Here is a 17,262-nt window from a genome sequence, read left to right on the forward strand (position 1 = left end):
GAAATTAAAAATGAAAAGTCTCTTATATTCATCCACAACTTTATTATTTCTGGCACTCTTCACCCCTTTTTATCCAAGTTTCTCTCTGTATCAGTTTTCTTCCGTCTGAAGAACTTCCTTTAAAATGTGTTACAATGCAGGTCTGCTGACAATAACTTCTCTCGCTTCTCGTATTTCTGAAAACATCCTAATTTTGCCTTCGTTTGTGAAGGATAGTTTCATTGGATATACAATTCTAGTTTGACAAAATTTTCCTATTATTTTAAAAATATCAGTTCATTATCTTCTGGCTGTATAGTTTCTTACAGTGAGTTTTCTGCCATTACTTCTTCCATTTATATGTCTTTTTTTTTTCCTCCAGCTAATTTTAAGCCTTCGTTTCTATCACTGGCATTGAGTAATTTCATGATCTACTGTTTGTGTGGTTTTGTTTGGGTCCACTATGCTTGAGGTTAACTGTGCTTCTTGGAGCTCTGCATTAATTGTTTTCATCACAATTAAAAAAAAAATTGTCTATAATCTCTTTAAGTATTTTTTCTGTCTCTCCCCATCTTCCTCTCCTTCTAGGACTCAATTTACATGTATGTTAGTCCTCTTGATATTGCGTGATGGGGTCCTGAAGGGTCTGCTAACCTTTTCTAGTCCTTTTCCTTTCTCTGCTTCATACTGTATAATTTTTATTGGTATGTCTTCAAGTTCATTGATCTTTTGAGATGTGGTGCCTAAATCCTTTTAATCCTATCAGTGAAAATTTCAATCCAGGTATTATATTTTTTACCCCTAGATGTTCCCTCTCATTCTTTCAGTATCTTCTGTTTCTCTCCTCATTAAGTTCAGGCCTTCCTTTAAATTCATGACTATATTTATAATCTTTATAATACCTATCTTAAGGTTCATGTCTGATAATTCCATTATGTCTATTATTTCTGAGTTTGTGTCTATTGACTAATTTTCCTCTTGGATATGGGTTACATTTTCCTGATTCACAACACCTAGTACTTTTTTTTTTAACAGGATGCTAGTTACTGTGAATGTTATGTTGTTGAGTGTTAGATTTGGTCTTCTTTTAAAGAGGGCTGAAGTTTATTTTGACAGGATGTTGAATTTTTTGCATATCAGGTTGACAGTTTTAAAGCTTTTTTTTTTTTTAAAGGAATAGTTTTGTTTAAAACTTTTTTATTTACGTTTAACATACATACATAAAAGTACAAACATCATTGGTGTTCAGCTTCAGGAATTCTTGCCCATTTACCTGGAACTAAGATAAAGATTCAGCACATTACAGGCCTTCCTGAAGCCTTCTCCTATGCTCCTCAAGGCTTGAGTTGAAGCTCTGGTAGGGCAGGGCTAACGCAATCTTCACCTGAGAGCTAATTTTGAGTACTACCAAGGCTTGGCTTCCGGGGTGGTCTCTGACAATTGTCCTGAATGATCAACAAGACCTTCCTATTCCTGCCAGTCAGAGTTGGAAGGATTCCTAGTCTGTGTGAGCTCAACCCCACAACTGGGCAGATCAGTCTTCAGCAGATTAGTCATGAGGACCCAGTTCGATTTCTGGAGCTCTTTTGTTGAGTAGCTCCCTCCTGTTTGACAATCTGACCCACAAATTAAAACCACCTCTTCCTCAGACTCATATCTCTAACCCCTCAACACAGCAAGACTGTGTGCTTGGCTGGGGAGTCCCCTTCTGGGCCAAAGTCCAGAAAATGCCTCAAGGCAGAAAGCCAGGGTAGGGATCCTAGGCCGTACCTTACTTGCTTCCTCTCTCTCAGGGATCACACTCCTGTACTGCTTGGTGTACAATATGTGAAAACAGTTGTTTTCATATTTGTCCTGAGTTTTAGTTGTTAATGGCAGGGGCAGAAATCTAGTTCCAATTATTCCATCATGGCTAGAAGCAGAACAAAGGCCTCTTTTAATAAAATTTCCAGCACGAATGCCATGCTTTGCAAGATTTCATCTACCAAAATAACCCAATCCATATGTTCCCTTCATCCTTCCATCTATCTAGTCAGTGGCTGCTAGATCCCTGGGAAACAAAGATGAATAAAACTTGATTCCTAACCTCGAAGAATTCACAATTAAAAGGGAAAGGCAGAAATGAGTAATAAATTATCCTGCTGGTTGATAAATATAATTATACAAGGAGTATAAGGAGCTGTGGGGACACAGAGAAAGATATGGTCAATCTACTTGGAGAGGTCAGGGAACGTTTTTGCAGCCTAATATTTATAGTCAAAGCTTGAAGAATGAGTACAAAATTGATAAATGGGGAGGGACATTTGGAACAAAAGAAACTCCGTATGCAAAGTGTGAAATTATAAAACAACGTGTAAGCTTGGGAGAAATACTAATAGTTCCAAACTCCTATAATACAGGGTCTGAAGCAGTGAGAAGAGAGAGCTAAAGCTATGGGGGAAAAAACCAAACAAAAAACAGGCAGATCGTATCAGGAAGGAGGGCCTGGAACACCACCCTGGTCATTATTTGCATCCATAATTCATTACCATTAAATACAATCTACAGCGCTCACAGGACATGTTTTACATATGCAATATACATTACATTTAACCCTCACGACAACGTTTTAAGGAAACAAAGGTTCAGGGAGCTTAAGCAATCGCCCGAGATCATATGCCTAGTAGGTGAGGAAGCCTGGATATACAAGGCCTGTCCAGAAAAAAGTCCAGCCTTTGTTAATAAAATAAGAACGGTCTGCACAGCATTGATGTAACCTGACAGCCAGGGAGAGTAGACTGGAAGGCACATGTGTGAACAATGATGACTTCACTGTACTCGTCAGTGGGGGCGGTAGATGCCACCAAGTGAGTATGTGTGCTGTGTGGCCATCGCATTCAAAATGACTGAGTGAGTAGAGCAATAATGTGCATCAAATTCTGTGTTAAGCTTGAACATTCCTCTGCAGGAACTATCTGGATGACTCAGAAGGCCGCAGCAATGGGCAGCTGGTGATTGGCAGCTTCATCATGACAACCTACCTGCTTCTGCATCATGTATCATGTAGAGTTTTTTGGTGAAACATCCAATGACCCAGGTGACTCAGCCCCCCTACAGCCCAGATTTAGCGCCCTGCGACTTCTGGTTTTTCCCAAAACTAAAATCACCTTTGAAAGGGAAGAGATTTCAGACTATCAATGAGATTCAGGAAAATACAATGGGGCAGCTGATGGCGATTGGGAGAACTGTGTGAGGTCCCCAGGTGCCTACTTTTAAGGCGACTGAGGCATCATTGTCTTACATACGATGTTTCTTGTATCTTGTATCTTCCTCAGTAAGTGTCTCTATTTTTCATACTACATGGCTGGATACCTTCTGGACAGACCTTGTAAACACAGGTCTCTCAGATTCCAAAGCCAAAAAAAGAAATTTGTCTTTAATCTCTAGGTAATGGGAAGTTACAGAAGGTTTTTTGTCTTTAGAAAATTAAAAAAAAATTACGTTCATTGATGAAATGGCTTCAAGTATAGTTAAATATAACTATAACTAAATATAACTAAATTAGGGAAACAGTTAAATTGATGTTTTAGAAAAGTAACTGGTGCATGAGAAAGAAGGGCTAGAGTCCCAAGCACCAGTTCAGAGGCTGCTGGTAACAGTGCAGGCAAAAAATAAGGGCCTGGACGGGTTGCCCTTAGGAGAGATGGAGAAGAAGCTTTGAGAAAGGTCTAAGGTGCAGGATCTGTCAGGTGCAGACACTAAGTAGCTTTGGCAAAAGAAAAGATTATGAGGTCAACTGTGGATATGCTGATACACTAAAAGTGCCTGGTCCTGCCGTAGATGCAGGGGATACAACGGTGGCAGGATATGGTTTCTCCTCTCAGGGACTCATAGCTCCCAGAGCCTCAGAGACTGAAACCTGTGGATGCCACTGAAACACAGTAAGTGCCTCACTGACCACACGCCCTCGCCATTACTCTCCTTGGAGCCTTCGGTGAGTCTAGAGCCCCGTGCTGGAAACCACTGCTGTATAGAACATCCTCGGCCTCACCATGAAGCAGCCTGCAAACGGGGAGGTGCTTTACGCCCAGGCTGAGGACTGCGAGGGAACTAAGTGTTCTCTAACCCAGGCTGTAATTATCAGCAGCAGTTTTATGAAAAACAAACGCAGGCACCATTTACTGAACACCGACAACATGTGAGCACTGTGCCGAGCGCCTGATAAACGCTGCTGTCCATTTATGTGTCACAGCAACCCTACTAATTAGTAATAGGCCTGGGACTCATCTTTTCAAGGTGGGAAACTGAGGCTCAGGGACAGAAAATGGTGTGCCCAAGTGACTTTGTTCTTTGAGGCCACTTAGATAATCATTTTAAAGGCATCTGGGAATGTACCATCTTCAGGAAACCCCTATTACCCTCCCTCAAGTTTTGTCACCCTGGTCGCTTCTGTGCCTGATGCCTACGTAGTTCGGCCCCTCCCTGGCATACTGGGATATATATGTAAGTTACATGTCTGCTTCCCCTACTGGGATACGCTCCTTGAGGGAGATGACTAGGTCTGCTTCATTTTCGCCGCCCAGTGCCCAGCACCAGGTCAGAGCACTGCAGAGGGGACCAGTCAGTCTGCGCCATCGTTTCTGGGCCCCCACACTCATCCTGAGCTGCCCCAGGTCCCTGGCCACTCCTTACAGCTCAGGTGCCTTTACCGCAGTTGCAAGGTCCACACCTAAGATGCCTATGGCTTAAAGGGAGAGCATTTCCACAAGAGGGTATTGGAGTAGCACTCCTTGGACCAAAAGAACTCAAATTATGGTCAGGAAGCCCTATGAGACAAACCACGCGCCCTGTTCTGACATGAGGAACCAACCTCCCATTGTCTGGTACTTTCCTTTTCCTACTTCTGAGGGAGGCAGCACAGACTTCGGTGTTGTCCACCGGGGTCCTGGGGGCCCAACCTCAGCTCGGCCCCAGCCAGCCGTATGGGCGTGGTTAGGCACGTGCTGGCTGAGGTCCTTTGCTCCCTGTGGAAAGCGGCGGACACCTACTCCGTGGGGCTGTGATGCTAACTGAATGCGGTCCTGAAAGCAGAAGGCACCCAGAGAGGCAAGAGGGCCGGTGACTCTGTGGAGCGACACAGTAGGGTTCACTCCTTGGCTCCCCTTCTTTCTAGCTCTGTGGGTGAAATGGGAATAAGAAAAACTCCTTCCTGAGAGTGGTGTGAAGGGCACATGAGACGCCAATGATGAGCGCTTAGGACAGTCTTTGCGCGCAGGACATCGGTAACGGCAGCCACTGTTAGTTATGCTACACACGGAACGTCTGTAGAGAGCACCGACGACCCCCTCAGCACCTCGCAGTGAGTTAAGAGCACAAGAGCACGAAACCTCGGGGCAAGCCATTCACCAGCAAACACCAATCTCCCCCAGAGAGCTGACCCCACGGGGCCATTGGGGCTCCTGGCAGTAATGGAGCAGCCGTGCCCACAGCCAGGACACAAACCCAGGGACACACACCCAGCCCTGGGCTGGCACCACGCTCCTCTCAATCCAGAACTCAGAATAACTCTAGATCTTTTCACGGGCAGAGCCAGGGAGGTCAGACCACAAACATCAAAACTGTGCTTCCTCCGGAACCCCAATCCTCTTCATTTCGTAAGGACAATGGGGGCATTGGGTCTACTCCAAACAGTCGCCCACAAGGCAGCTCTGAGTGGCAACATGAGACAGGCATAAGGACAGATGTTACCATGGCAAATGTGGTAGGCAGTACTTTTGGCTAACTGGAGCCCACATCCTCTGTAGACCTGAGGTCATGAAGAAAGAATCAGGGCACATGCAGCCACATTCAGAGCGCTGTCAGCAGAAACCTGCTACGTGGGAAATGGCTGTTTGATGATGTCCCAGGAAAAAAAAAGGAGGACTGAAGTGCCCCAAACTGCTCACACTGAAAGTCCTCCCGCCACCTCAGGGGACACGGCAATGTGCTGGAGAGGGATGGCGAGACCCCCAGGCCCCCACAGGAAGGGGGGCCATCTAGGCCCTGGGACTGCTTCGTGGCCTTCCAGATGAAAGTTATGAGAGAAAAACATGACTGCGGAAATGGACCACCTCCCAACTTCCTTCGCTGAGACGAAGGTCCCAGAGAGAACAGAGAAACCAAGTGCAATCCTTAGGCCACAGGAAAGCCACAGCTGTCCCCCTACTTCCCTTTTCCCACAGGAGTATGTCACCTTCACGGCCACTCATTACCCACCACGTCATTTGGGAGGCTCTGGAGGTCATCAAAGGGGGTTTCCAGGGTGTTGGTGTCCACGTTAAGGATCACGACGTCATCCAGGGCCATGTTTCTGACTTTCTGCAAATAAGCAAATTCCAAAACAAAATCATTGAATCGCCATGAGGACATGGATCTTCTCCCTGGCCTTCTCTGGGGAAGGGGTATAAGGAAAAAAAAAAAAAAAAGACATTTGACAAAAGCTTACTCTGGGGCAGGCCCAATGCTAGGTGGTTCACATTTGTGAGGACGCTAACTGCCCCCCAAACTCTGTGAGCTTGTATGGTCATGCTCAAGTTCCAGGAATGGAAAGGGTTTCACAAAAACTAGTACATTAACGTGCCCCAGGTCACACAGTTAGGAAGAGAGATCTTTATATTCAATGTTATTTTTCCCTGTATTTTCCGTTTTATAAAATAGAAGCTGAGATCTCAGTCTCGGGCCCCAGGGACTCTGATACACAGCTATGCCCCCCTGACACCCACAGTCAATCCAACCCCTGTCATTTACCGAAGGCTGCATGCCCATCCCACTTTTGGCTCCTGTCATCCTTGGGCATGGAATACAGTGAATGGTCTATGTTAATATTTCCCGTAAACATTAAGTAGAAGGTCACTTTCAATGTGGCTCCATTTTCCATAGGAACCCAGATAGTGAATCACAGCTCAGACTGTGGCTACAGCCATGACTCCATGGGCACAGGGAAAGGGAGATGTGTGTCTACCAGGTGTTCCTGTTGGGGGAGAGGAGGAAGGGATGAAGGCGCAATATGGGAAAAAGAAAAGCCCACCATCCGGGAACAACTCTCCATGGGCTGTAAGAATACTAGACTGTGAGTAGCCTGAGTTTTCCATGTTTAATCACGCTATTTACCCACTGCTGGAATCCATCTCCATTTTTCTCCTGCCTACTCACCACTCCCAATTTTATCCAATCCTCTTACTCCATCACATATCCAAGTTCATTTCTATAGCCTAGAACTCCCAAACTGTTGTATTTCCTCCTGCGCTGGTTAAATAGAAAGACCCTATAATTTGTTGTCTAAACTGGGACACTTCGGGATGTAAAAGAACATATGCCAGGGCAAAGGCATAAAATGGGACGTACGGTACGTGTAAGAGCAAGAAGTCACTTTCATTATTAGCCATTCTCTGAGCTACTCCATGTGACTACGGAAGCGTGCGCTGCCCAAGGGTGCCTGGCCAGCCGAGCTGGGGCTGAAACCCGCCACCCCATGTGTCTGCCAAGAGGCATCGGTCAGGAATGACGGTGGTAGGAGGAAGGACACACCTTTTCCTAATCCACCCAAGAGCACTGTGTAGGCTAGTGACGGAGCCGGACGTCCTGGTGGCTGTTCAAGCCTAACTCTGTGCACGCCCTGGAAGTGCAGAGCAGGTACGACGGACCAGAAGCTTACAGGGGCTTGCTTTATGCTTTACTTACCTAATTGTGCTGAATTCTTAACAAACCCTGCGAAGTGCGTGTTATTGCCCTCATTTTATGTAACACGAGGGAAATGAGACTCAGAGAGGTGAGGTGAGGGGCAGAGGTAGCACAGCAGCCTCCTCCTGCTGAGACACCCTCGGTGAGACGGAGGTCTGCACAGCCCTCATCAGTGAGGCCGTGCCTGCTGGGGCGTGGGCCCCTCAGGCGCTCACCCGTTTGGCTCACCGCTGAGTAACAACCAGCACCCGACAAAGTGGTCTGGTAAGTGCTCATTAATATGGGCCTACGTTTGTTGGCTCGAACCCTAGACCCTAGTGCAGGACTTGGTGCCTGAGTGAACACTTCCAGACTCCTCCCAGCAGGAGGGCGAGGCCATGCTAGTCAGAAGCTTCCTAGGCTGGACTAACACTCCCAGAGGGCAGAACCCTGGAACCCTTCCACTTAACAAGACCAGGAGCCTCAAGCTTCTGCTACTGACTCCTCCGGGCCGTGAGGCCCAGGCCCAGGCCCAAAACCTACCAATAAACTCATAAAGTCTTACTGAGTGCTTGCTATGGGCTGAGACCCACAGAGGAGGGACAAGACTGCCCATTTAGAAGTGCATTCTCCCTCCAGACTCCAGCACTTCTATTATCTGACCGCCTCACTTACAGGGTTAAACACTATGAGCAAACAGTGTGGATGACATTACACACCACCAGCGTCTCACAAAGCACAATCCCTGTTACAGATGAGAACGCTAAGGCTCCTGATGAACTGCCCGGGGCTCCTTAGCTGCCTCCCTTTGCAATCTGGCAGGTTAAACCCCTAGCAGCGTGCTAGTGGGAAGCCACAGAAACAGCCGCAGCGACCACCTTTCCCACGAATACCGCACTTCAGCGCTCCCGCAGCACTTCCACAGAGGTTCTCCCGTTTTCAGCACTGTGGCTCCAGGTGGGGTATCACCACTCCCATTGCAGAGGTGAGATACTGAGGCTCAGAGAGGTGAAGTGGCTTCCTCAGGGTTGGTTATATGTGTACTCTGGCTTCTTCCTCTGTAGAACCGGGAGGATTCCTGTGACCACTTCCCCCGGGCTGCGGGGCACATAGTAGGACTTCTAAATAGTAGCTATTACTATTACTTTTGTTCTACATGCATCAGCCTCCACTAGTCTGACAGCTGTGGAGGCAACGGCCTAAGGGCAAAGGTCCTCTGGCCCCTTTGTAGCAATTGGGGGGCTCTCGCTTCAAAGATACCAGCACCAGAAACTATCAGAGAAGGCGCGAAGGGGAGCTGAGCCACAGCCCAGCTGGGGAGGCCTCAAGGACTGAGCTGAGGGCTGCGGCACCCCAGAATCATCCATATATATTTTTTGTCCCTTCTGACCTTGCAAAGAGCTCCTAATCTTTCAACGCAAGGGGGCAGGGATCCGGCCACTGGAGAGAGGCCGCAGGGGCTGCGAGGCCCAGCGAGTGGCATGTTGGCAGTGGACCAGAGCTGGCCTTGTTTCTGTGCTCCCTGCGGGCCCCAGCAGCGCAGAACGGCCCTGTTGGCGCTCCATGACGGGGCTGGAACGGGCTTTTGATCTCTTCCCACTGCTGCCTGGAGGACTTGCCGGTTAAGCTGTATGGAGTGTTTACTTTTTCAACAATGGTGGCAGGCTGAAGAAGAGGCGAAAACCTGGCCCTTTTTTCTGACTGAGCAGGCCAGGGTCCCCTTAGTAACCAAAATGCCCAAGGACCAGGCTCCAGGCAGGAGCTAGGGCGGCATCGCTCCCTCTTACAGGACAATGCTGCCCTCTCAGTGGCAAGGCCTCCTCTAACGGGGCTGCTGGCGTGGCCTGCAGGGCTTTCCTGAAGCTCAGTGTTCCCTTGGCAAGCATCGGAGGCCAGCTTGGCCTGATGGTGCCTGATCCCTGAAAGGCTCATGGAAGCAAGGGGAACGAAAAAGGCAAAAACAAAATAACACAATCAACTTCAAACTGGGGGTGAGCGAGGGGGCTGCTGGCAGAGAAGGAAGCTGGACCCCTGCTGGGTGCCAGGTCATGTAAGCCCGTCCATGTCAGGAGGGAGACGCTCTTGTCTCCACGGCCACAACAAGGGAACGGGGCTCAGAGGCCCATATCATGCCGCTCGTGAGGGGCAGAGATGGGTTTTGACCCCAGCCTGACTTGAAAGCCTAACTGAAGATGTCCCCAGGCCAAGCAGGGCACGCAATTATCCTAACACATTCAGGACTGCTTTCTCTTGCCTTTTGTATAATAAAAATGACATACGCCTAACTGTAAAAAAAAAAAAAAAAAAAAAAGGGAAAGACACAAAAGTTCCAAGAGGAAAATCATGGTTACCCTCATTGGTTCGTTTGGAGATGACATTTTGGTGTGTTTCCTTCCCCACTGCTCTGCCCCAATCCCAACTTAAAAAAAAACACAGTTGAAACAATCCTTAATGTTTCTTCCTGCTTCTCTCATTTATTACCAGACAAGCAATGCTCCACTTCCTCAGAACCTTTGTAGAGATCATTACTAATTGTTACAAAATGTTTCACTTCATGGAAACAAACCCATCCAAATCCCTTTTGTTGGCTATTATATCCGGTTGTTAAGAAATTATTATATGCAATATTGTCATGGATTCTGTAGGCACAAAGCCTTGTGCTTTCAGATGGATTCCTAGAAGTGAAATTTACTTTCTCCTTCTTAAAAAGTGTCCCTCTCAAACTCAACTTTGAAAAAGATAGCTTTACTTCCAATTATTTTAAAGTCATTTTATCCACAGCTTGTGTTTCCTACTCTAAGTGAAGAAAAATCAGCAAAGACATGAGCAGATGTCAAAATAGTCCTCCAAAAACCCTACCCAATTAAAACACTGACTAGTACCGCGGCACACCGAGACGGCTCTATGGTAGCTTGTCCCACGAACGCATTCCCTCTCTTTTTAGTTACAACATATGCCAAAGCTCCTGCCAGCTGCAAACCCTCCCCTCACCAGACTCTATAGGGTTTTTCTCAGAAAGAAAGAGAAAAAAAAAAAATACTGAAACACACACTGGCTTTCCAAATGGCATTTCTTGCACAGAGAAATACATAAAAATGGCATCTTCCTATAAATACTGTTAATCAAAAATGTCTTTCCCTTTATGCTTTGTCACAGACAGACTTAGCATGACCCCTGCCTTTCAGGACAGGGAAGGAGAAAACCACAGTATGGGAGGTGGCAAGGCAACAGAGAGGAATAAGGGATTGCCCCTCCCCTCGTGGGGTGCCTGAGGCGATGCATGCAACATCTTAAATCCCCTGGGTTTTCATCCGTAACATGGGGATCATGACAGGACCCACCTCATGGAGTTGTATGGAAAGGAGTCTGCGTGATTCCCAGGACATCCATAATGGGCATTCAGCCAGCCGTGGCTCCCTGGCCTGCCCACCCCCTTTCCTGAGTGCCCAAGAACTCAGCTAAGCCTGGCTGGCTTCATTCCAGAGGGCCAGGGGTAGCAGTACATTTGCCCTTCCCTGTGCCCCTGTGATTATTCCCACATCCAGACCAAGAAGTCAACATAGAGTTCTTTATAGGTATTCAGTTTCTCCCCTAGACTGTGGGCTTCTCGGGGTCACGAGACAGATCTCTATAATCTCAGCTCCCACCCAAGTTGGGCAATTCGTGAATGAATGAGTGAGTGAATAAATGGGAGGCAGTACAGCCATCGGTGAAGAGCACAGGATCCGGAAGCCAGTATTTCTGAGTTCTAATCCAGCTCCACACTCACTAGCTGTGGAAACTTGGGCATCCCACTTAATCTCTCTATACCTCAGTTTCCTCCTCTAAAAACTGGCAGTGATAACAGTGTGTCCCTCATTGGCTTGTTATAAAGATTAAATGGGTTAACCTTTTTAAGGTACTTGAGTGGTATCTGGCACATGTGCAGCTTAAGATAAGCATTTGTTAAATAAAAAGGAACACTCCTTTGAAAGTAATAGTAATATTCCACACCTTTACTGTAGTGGTGGCAGTTTCACGAACATTTAAAACGGTCAAAATTCATTGAATCATGCACTTTAAATGGATTGTTTGTTGTACATAAATTATGCCCCAATGAAGCTGATGAAAACATTAGTACTATGTCCAGAAGACAGAATAAAATCACAAGAGACTAAAAGTAACAATGCATCAATGACGGTGAAGGGATGCTACATGACAGGGTCATTCTTCCCTAGGCCACCACCCAATGTACATTCTGATCTGCAGCTGTGTTTGGCTCCCTGCCTGCCTCCTTCCTTTTTTGTCTAGCCCAGGATTTTTAAAAACTTTGTTTTCCACTCATGCCCTCTGAGAATAAACATAAAAACCAAAAGCCCCTAGCAATTCTGATAGTCTTGCCTATACAAAAATGGGGTCCACTGGAGAACCACTCTACTGTAGCTAAGGAGGCTTTACTGAGCTTTACTTTCTCAAGTTGGTGGATGGAAACAATGGGTTTTCAATCTAATATATAGAATATCGGTGACACTTGTTCAAAACACACCAGCCCCCCCACCAAGATCAGGGGTGACCTTGTCTGTCCAGGGTGAGGACTGGGCAGTGACTGACAACAAGTAGGACTCAGAACCATGTCTTAAAATGCAGAGCAAGGGTTTGCACTGGCAATGTAATCGGGGGATCCGAAGAGTGGTCAGGGGCATGTGTGCTGCTCCCCGGCTGAGGAAGTTGAGGGCTGGGGTGGAGGAAAGCAGCTAGGCCTGGGCCCGGGCCTGGAGGAGCAGGGGCCCAGCCTCCCCTCTGCCCCCTCAGCTGAGCCCTGGGCGCCCTGCCTAGGTTAGTGAGGGGCACACCTGGGGTAAGTGAGCCAACAGGCAGGGAGTCTCCTCTGTTGCCCTTCAATCGGCGCCGCGGTCAGGGCGGGGCGTGTCGCATTTGTCCCTGCAGCTCCAGTGCCCTGCACCGCGCCTGCACAGGGCAAGTGCGCACTAATTGGAGAATGAACGAAATACTGTGCCTGGATCCACTCTACTGGGAGGCGGGCCCGGCAGCAGATGTCATGTAAGCACAAACGGACAACATAAGCCCAGCGTCAGCAAATTGGAGTTTGCTCAAGGAAGTGCGATGGGAATAACAGTAATGATGGCAATGATAAGAATCATGTAAAATTACCATGATTAATTAGAGCGGAATTAATTCACAGTTGACACAGAAGACGAGATAGGAGTTAACATGGAGGTTAAGATGACGGTGGGGTCTGGAATCAGACAGCCAGATCCAAGCCTTGCCTCTGCTACTGTGTTACCTCCCCACAAATTCCTTACTTCTGACCCTCAGTTTTCTTATCTATAAAATGGGAATAATATTACCTCCTGCACAGCTGCGTTGTGAGATTTTAGATAGTCTGTGTGATGTCTTTAACAGCGCCTGATTGCAGTGAGTGAGCAATAAATGGAGGGGCTATGAAAAATGAGCCTCCATCCTTGCTATTTGGAAGTTATACCAATAAACGAAGTAGTTCCAAGACTGTAAGAATTTAAACACCTGATTTTCAGACCAAAGGTTACTTTAAAACTGCTAGCAGTCTATTGCCCTTTTCCTGGCTGCCTCTGAAGTATGAGCACATTCCTGAAGCCAGACTGCCACCCTCTGAAGTCCAACGCTGCCAGTCACAACTGTGCTCCCTTGGGCAAAGCTTTTACCCTCCCCGTGACTCAGTTTCCTCACTCATATAAGATGAAAACAGTACAGACACCCAGGACAACGGTTACCCTTGGGCTAGAGGAAGAATGACCACAACAGGGCAAGGGGGCTACTGAGGCTGCTAATATTTTGTATCTTGATTTGGTGGTGGTGACATGGATGTGCCTCCCTTGTGAAAATATCCTGCTGTACTCTTAGGATGAATGCACTTTTTCCTATAAATCTCATACTTCAGTAAAATGTTTAAAAAAGTAAGTAATATGAACATCACCAGATTGTTACAGTGATTAGATGAGTTAACATACATATAGTACTCAGGATAGTCTCTAGTATATAACAAGCACTGGGTATTAACTATTGTTATTATGAAAAAACAATATAGCAATAATCTCTGTTGATAAAGGAATTCAATCTATAATATCTTCACTGTCAGAAAATTTGATTGCAAAGGTAGACACCTTCGAAACACACATGGCTTCTTTAATCTGTCCTGCGCTGTCTCCAGTGAGAAGCAAATCAGCAACGGTCTTGGGTCCCTTCTGGGCGATGCCCACAAGCTGGAGTCAGTTTGTTTGGGAGTGCAGCAGGAACATAATCAGACGGACTGGGCTTTGGATTTTATCTTGTTTAATTGCTTCCCAGGACCCAGGGCAGGTTATTTAATCCTAGTAAGACCCTCCGTTTTTCCATCTATAAAATGGGGCTATAACCATGTACTATATACACTTGTGAGAGAAATAAGTAACAGAAATATTTATGTTGCACTTACACGGCCATGTTCCCATGTGCCCAGGGTGCTGGCCTTGACCACAGGCAGGCCTTCTCCCTGCAGGGGTGACCCCTGAGGCTGTCAGCACAGTGTCCTCTCCCATGGCCAAGCGAACACCTGAGGCAGCGCCTCCAAGACCAGCATCCAGACCACCAATCAAAGGGGACGAGTCCAGACAGATTCCTTGCAAGGACACTTTGCTTCAAGAGGACGCAACGTCCTCTCGAGTCCACAACATGCTTAGCTTTGGCTCAAAGAAAGTCCAGATCTCACCCCTCTATGAGAGAGGCACAACTGATGAGGCTCCTGATATTTTATTTTGTCTCCCTGAAGGCTGACTTCTCGGCAGTTTTTTCAATGTTCAAAGGCAGATATGGTTAAAACTAAACCAAAAATTACATCTTAATAGTTTGTTAATCCAGACTCGATCCTCACAGATTGACTGTTGCCAGGCTTCATGCAGTCACCTCTCAGGTTAACTATACTCCTGGTATGTGGTGCAGAGTCACAGCTGACTTTAAGGGAACTGTGCAGGCTAGGATGGCATTCCATGTTCTGCGTCCATCCTCTGACTTTCACAACAAAAGGGGAGCTACGGGCTCACGTGTTCCTCCTATGGCCCAAACCTTCACATGTACCACTGAATGTCAAGTTCCCGACACCGCTGTGGAGAGACTAGGAAACTGGGGGCCAGACAGGTAAAATAACTTGTCCTGTGCTAAGTCTTCTAGTGTAGAAGCAGTGCAGCTAATCACTGAACCCAACTGAACAACCAATACCTTTGTACTACTGATTCATCTTATTAATTACTATGACACATTGTTTCAATCAACAAAGATATTGAGCAACTATAACTTATTAGATGTTTGTTGGGCAAGTACCAGAGGAATAGAGTCCTTAAGTAGCTTGGTGATTGGCCCAGCCTCCATTAAAGTGCCCAGGGGAGATGGTTTCCTATAGAATATCACACCCATTTGATGGATGAGGCTAAAGAGACTAAACAGTTGGCCCGTGTGCATACAATCGGCATTTGAAAGAAGGAGGATCTGGATCTGGCTCCCGCGTGCTCCTGTTCCTTCCACTACACAGCACATGGAAAGTGTGCTCAGATGCACACGCATATACATGAGCACAGAACAAAGAACAGCATGGGGAGCTGGTGGCCTCCTAGGAGGAAAGGAAGGAGAAGTCAGAGGGAAAGTGGAAAGGACAGGAAGAGGAAAGGCAAGCAGTCAGGTATCCTAAACCCTATATTCCCTCCTGAAATCTCGGATACGCACAGAGGGAAGAGTGACATTTTCCTTCCCTTCCTCAGGCCCCAAAGGTCACTGAGCTGCCAAGCAGTTGATAAACGTAGTGGTTTTTCTTTGGAGCCAGGAGTCACTGATTTGCTCCTTCCTGCTCCGCAAAATTAAAAATCCAAGCCCGACAGTTCAGAGGACCCCTGAAAACACCGCTGGAATTTCCCAGTGTGCTTTAAACAGAAACAGAAGCTTGGCAGGGGAGGGAAGTGCTGTAAGCACCCCTCGGGTCAGGCCACATCCACTCCTCACAAGGTAATAAGCACTGACTCTCATTAACGAATCCAGAGATTGCCAACCCAGGTCAGCAAAGGGGCCATTTCTCCATGCCTGACCAACCGTCCACTGGACATTCATTCATTCATTCATTCACCCCTTCCTTCACTCACTTGGTCAGTCATGCATCAGTCAGCCATTCAAGTCAACTTTCTGTATGCTAGCTCTTAAGGACAGAGAGACACTAAAAGACGATTCCTAAACCCAAAGGGCTCCCAGCCTACTTGGAGGAGGGCGTGTGTGGTGGGATGAACTATAACCAAAACCCTAAGGAAAGGCACAGTGGTATGTAGAAGAGACCTCACTGGTGGAACATCTCCATTCACACACAGCTTGTGTGATTCCCTCCCCTGGCTGGTGCTTGAGCCACGGTCAGGAAGTCCCCAAGGCAGGTGTCCCGGCTCACTCACTCACTAGGCTAGGCAGCTTTAAGCAAGGCCCTTCACCTCCTTTAGCATCAATTTCCTTCTCTGTGAGATGGGAGTCATGATCCTATCCTTCGGGATGGCTGAGAAGATGAAAGGAGAAGCTGGAGGGCCTGCGTTTCACATAGTGCCAGCCGTAATGCAGAGGCTTGGCGAGTGCCGGCCAGTTTCCTTCTAAGAGCTTGGTTTTGCCAGCTCTGCTGTGCGCTCACTCTGCAAGCCCAGCCTGGCTTCCTCTCTGCCATCAGAATGGAGGGGTGAGCCTACGGACACCTCTGGTTCTGCGGGTGTTTTCCATGAAACTGAAACACGCTCCCACTGCTGGAGAGTCTGTACTCTCACGAATGAAAAGAGGACGAGAAGGTGTCAACATCTTTCACCACTACTGCAAAATACAAACGAGAGGGGAGGTGGCAGAGCAGGTGGTAGCTGTGAAGATGGTACAGGCATAGAGCACGGTGATTCTCTCTACTCCGCAGACCCTGCTCTTCTATAAGGCCCTCCTGACTACCTCGTCTCTCTGGTCCCAAGCCAAGTACAGCCGGCAACACCCACTTGCCCTCAATTAAAACTTGTTCAGTGGTGTTTCTAATTGTTTCATGCGTACTTGTCATTTTTCCCTTAAAATAACTTTTAACCTTAAGACATCCACATATACTGCAATAATGCTTACCACTGTCACCTATAAAGTACTGCAGAGTTTTAAATACCGTATTTTTAAGTATATTATTTTATGTGACCCTCAAAGCGACCTCATAGATAGGTATTATTATTCCCATTTTACAGAAGAGAAAACTGAATCTCCTTCCTCAAGTCCTGGAGTAATAACAGAGCTAGGATTTGAGCTTGGGACATTGGGCCCCAAAGCCTGGTCCCTTTGTCCCTTCTGTGTAGCTCCCTCTACTTTCCTGGCTTAGCAAATACTGAGGATACTGACCAGGTCACATACTTCTCTTGTAACCTCCGCGGACAGACTTTTCATAGGACAGATATGCAACAGCAAACAGTCCCTAACAGCAGGTCAGTACCACATTTTTATTTTGTACACACAAAAACACCTCACACAACAAAATAATTGGGTTTGAGTTCCAGTCCTGCTAATTGTTAGCTGTGTGACTCTGGACAAGTCACTTAACCTCTCCGTGTCCAGATT

At 47.0% G+C, this 17,262-nt stretch overlaps 1 protein-coding gene across 4 annotated transcripts in view; it reads right to left on the bottom strand.

Annotated features, from left to right (window-relative positions):
* Positions 1-17,262, bottom strand: part of DENND1A (DENN domain containing 1A) — a 481,014-nt gene that overhangs the window by 168,996 nt on the left and 294,756 nt on the right. For all 4 annotated transcript variants that reach the window (XM_090274703.1, XM_090274702.1, XM_090274704.1 and 1 more), the window contains one exon: positions 6,214-6,315. In XM_090274703.1, coding sequence (XP_090130829.1) covers positions 6,214-6,315 — 102 coding nt within the window. The remainder of the gene's footprint in view (positions 1-6,213; positions 6,316-17,262) is intronic.

The sequence above is a fragment of the Furipterus horrens genome, unplaced genomic scaffold, assembly GCF_987537825.1.
Source record: "Furipterus horrens unplaced genomic scaffold, mFurHor1.1.pri manual_scaffold_4, whole genome shotgun sequence".
NCBI lineage: Eukaryota > Metazoa > Chordata > Mammalia > Chiroptera > Furipteridae > Furipterus > Furipterus horrens.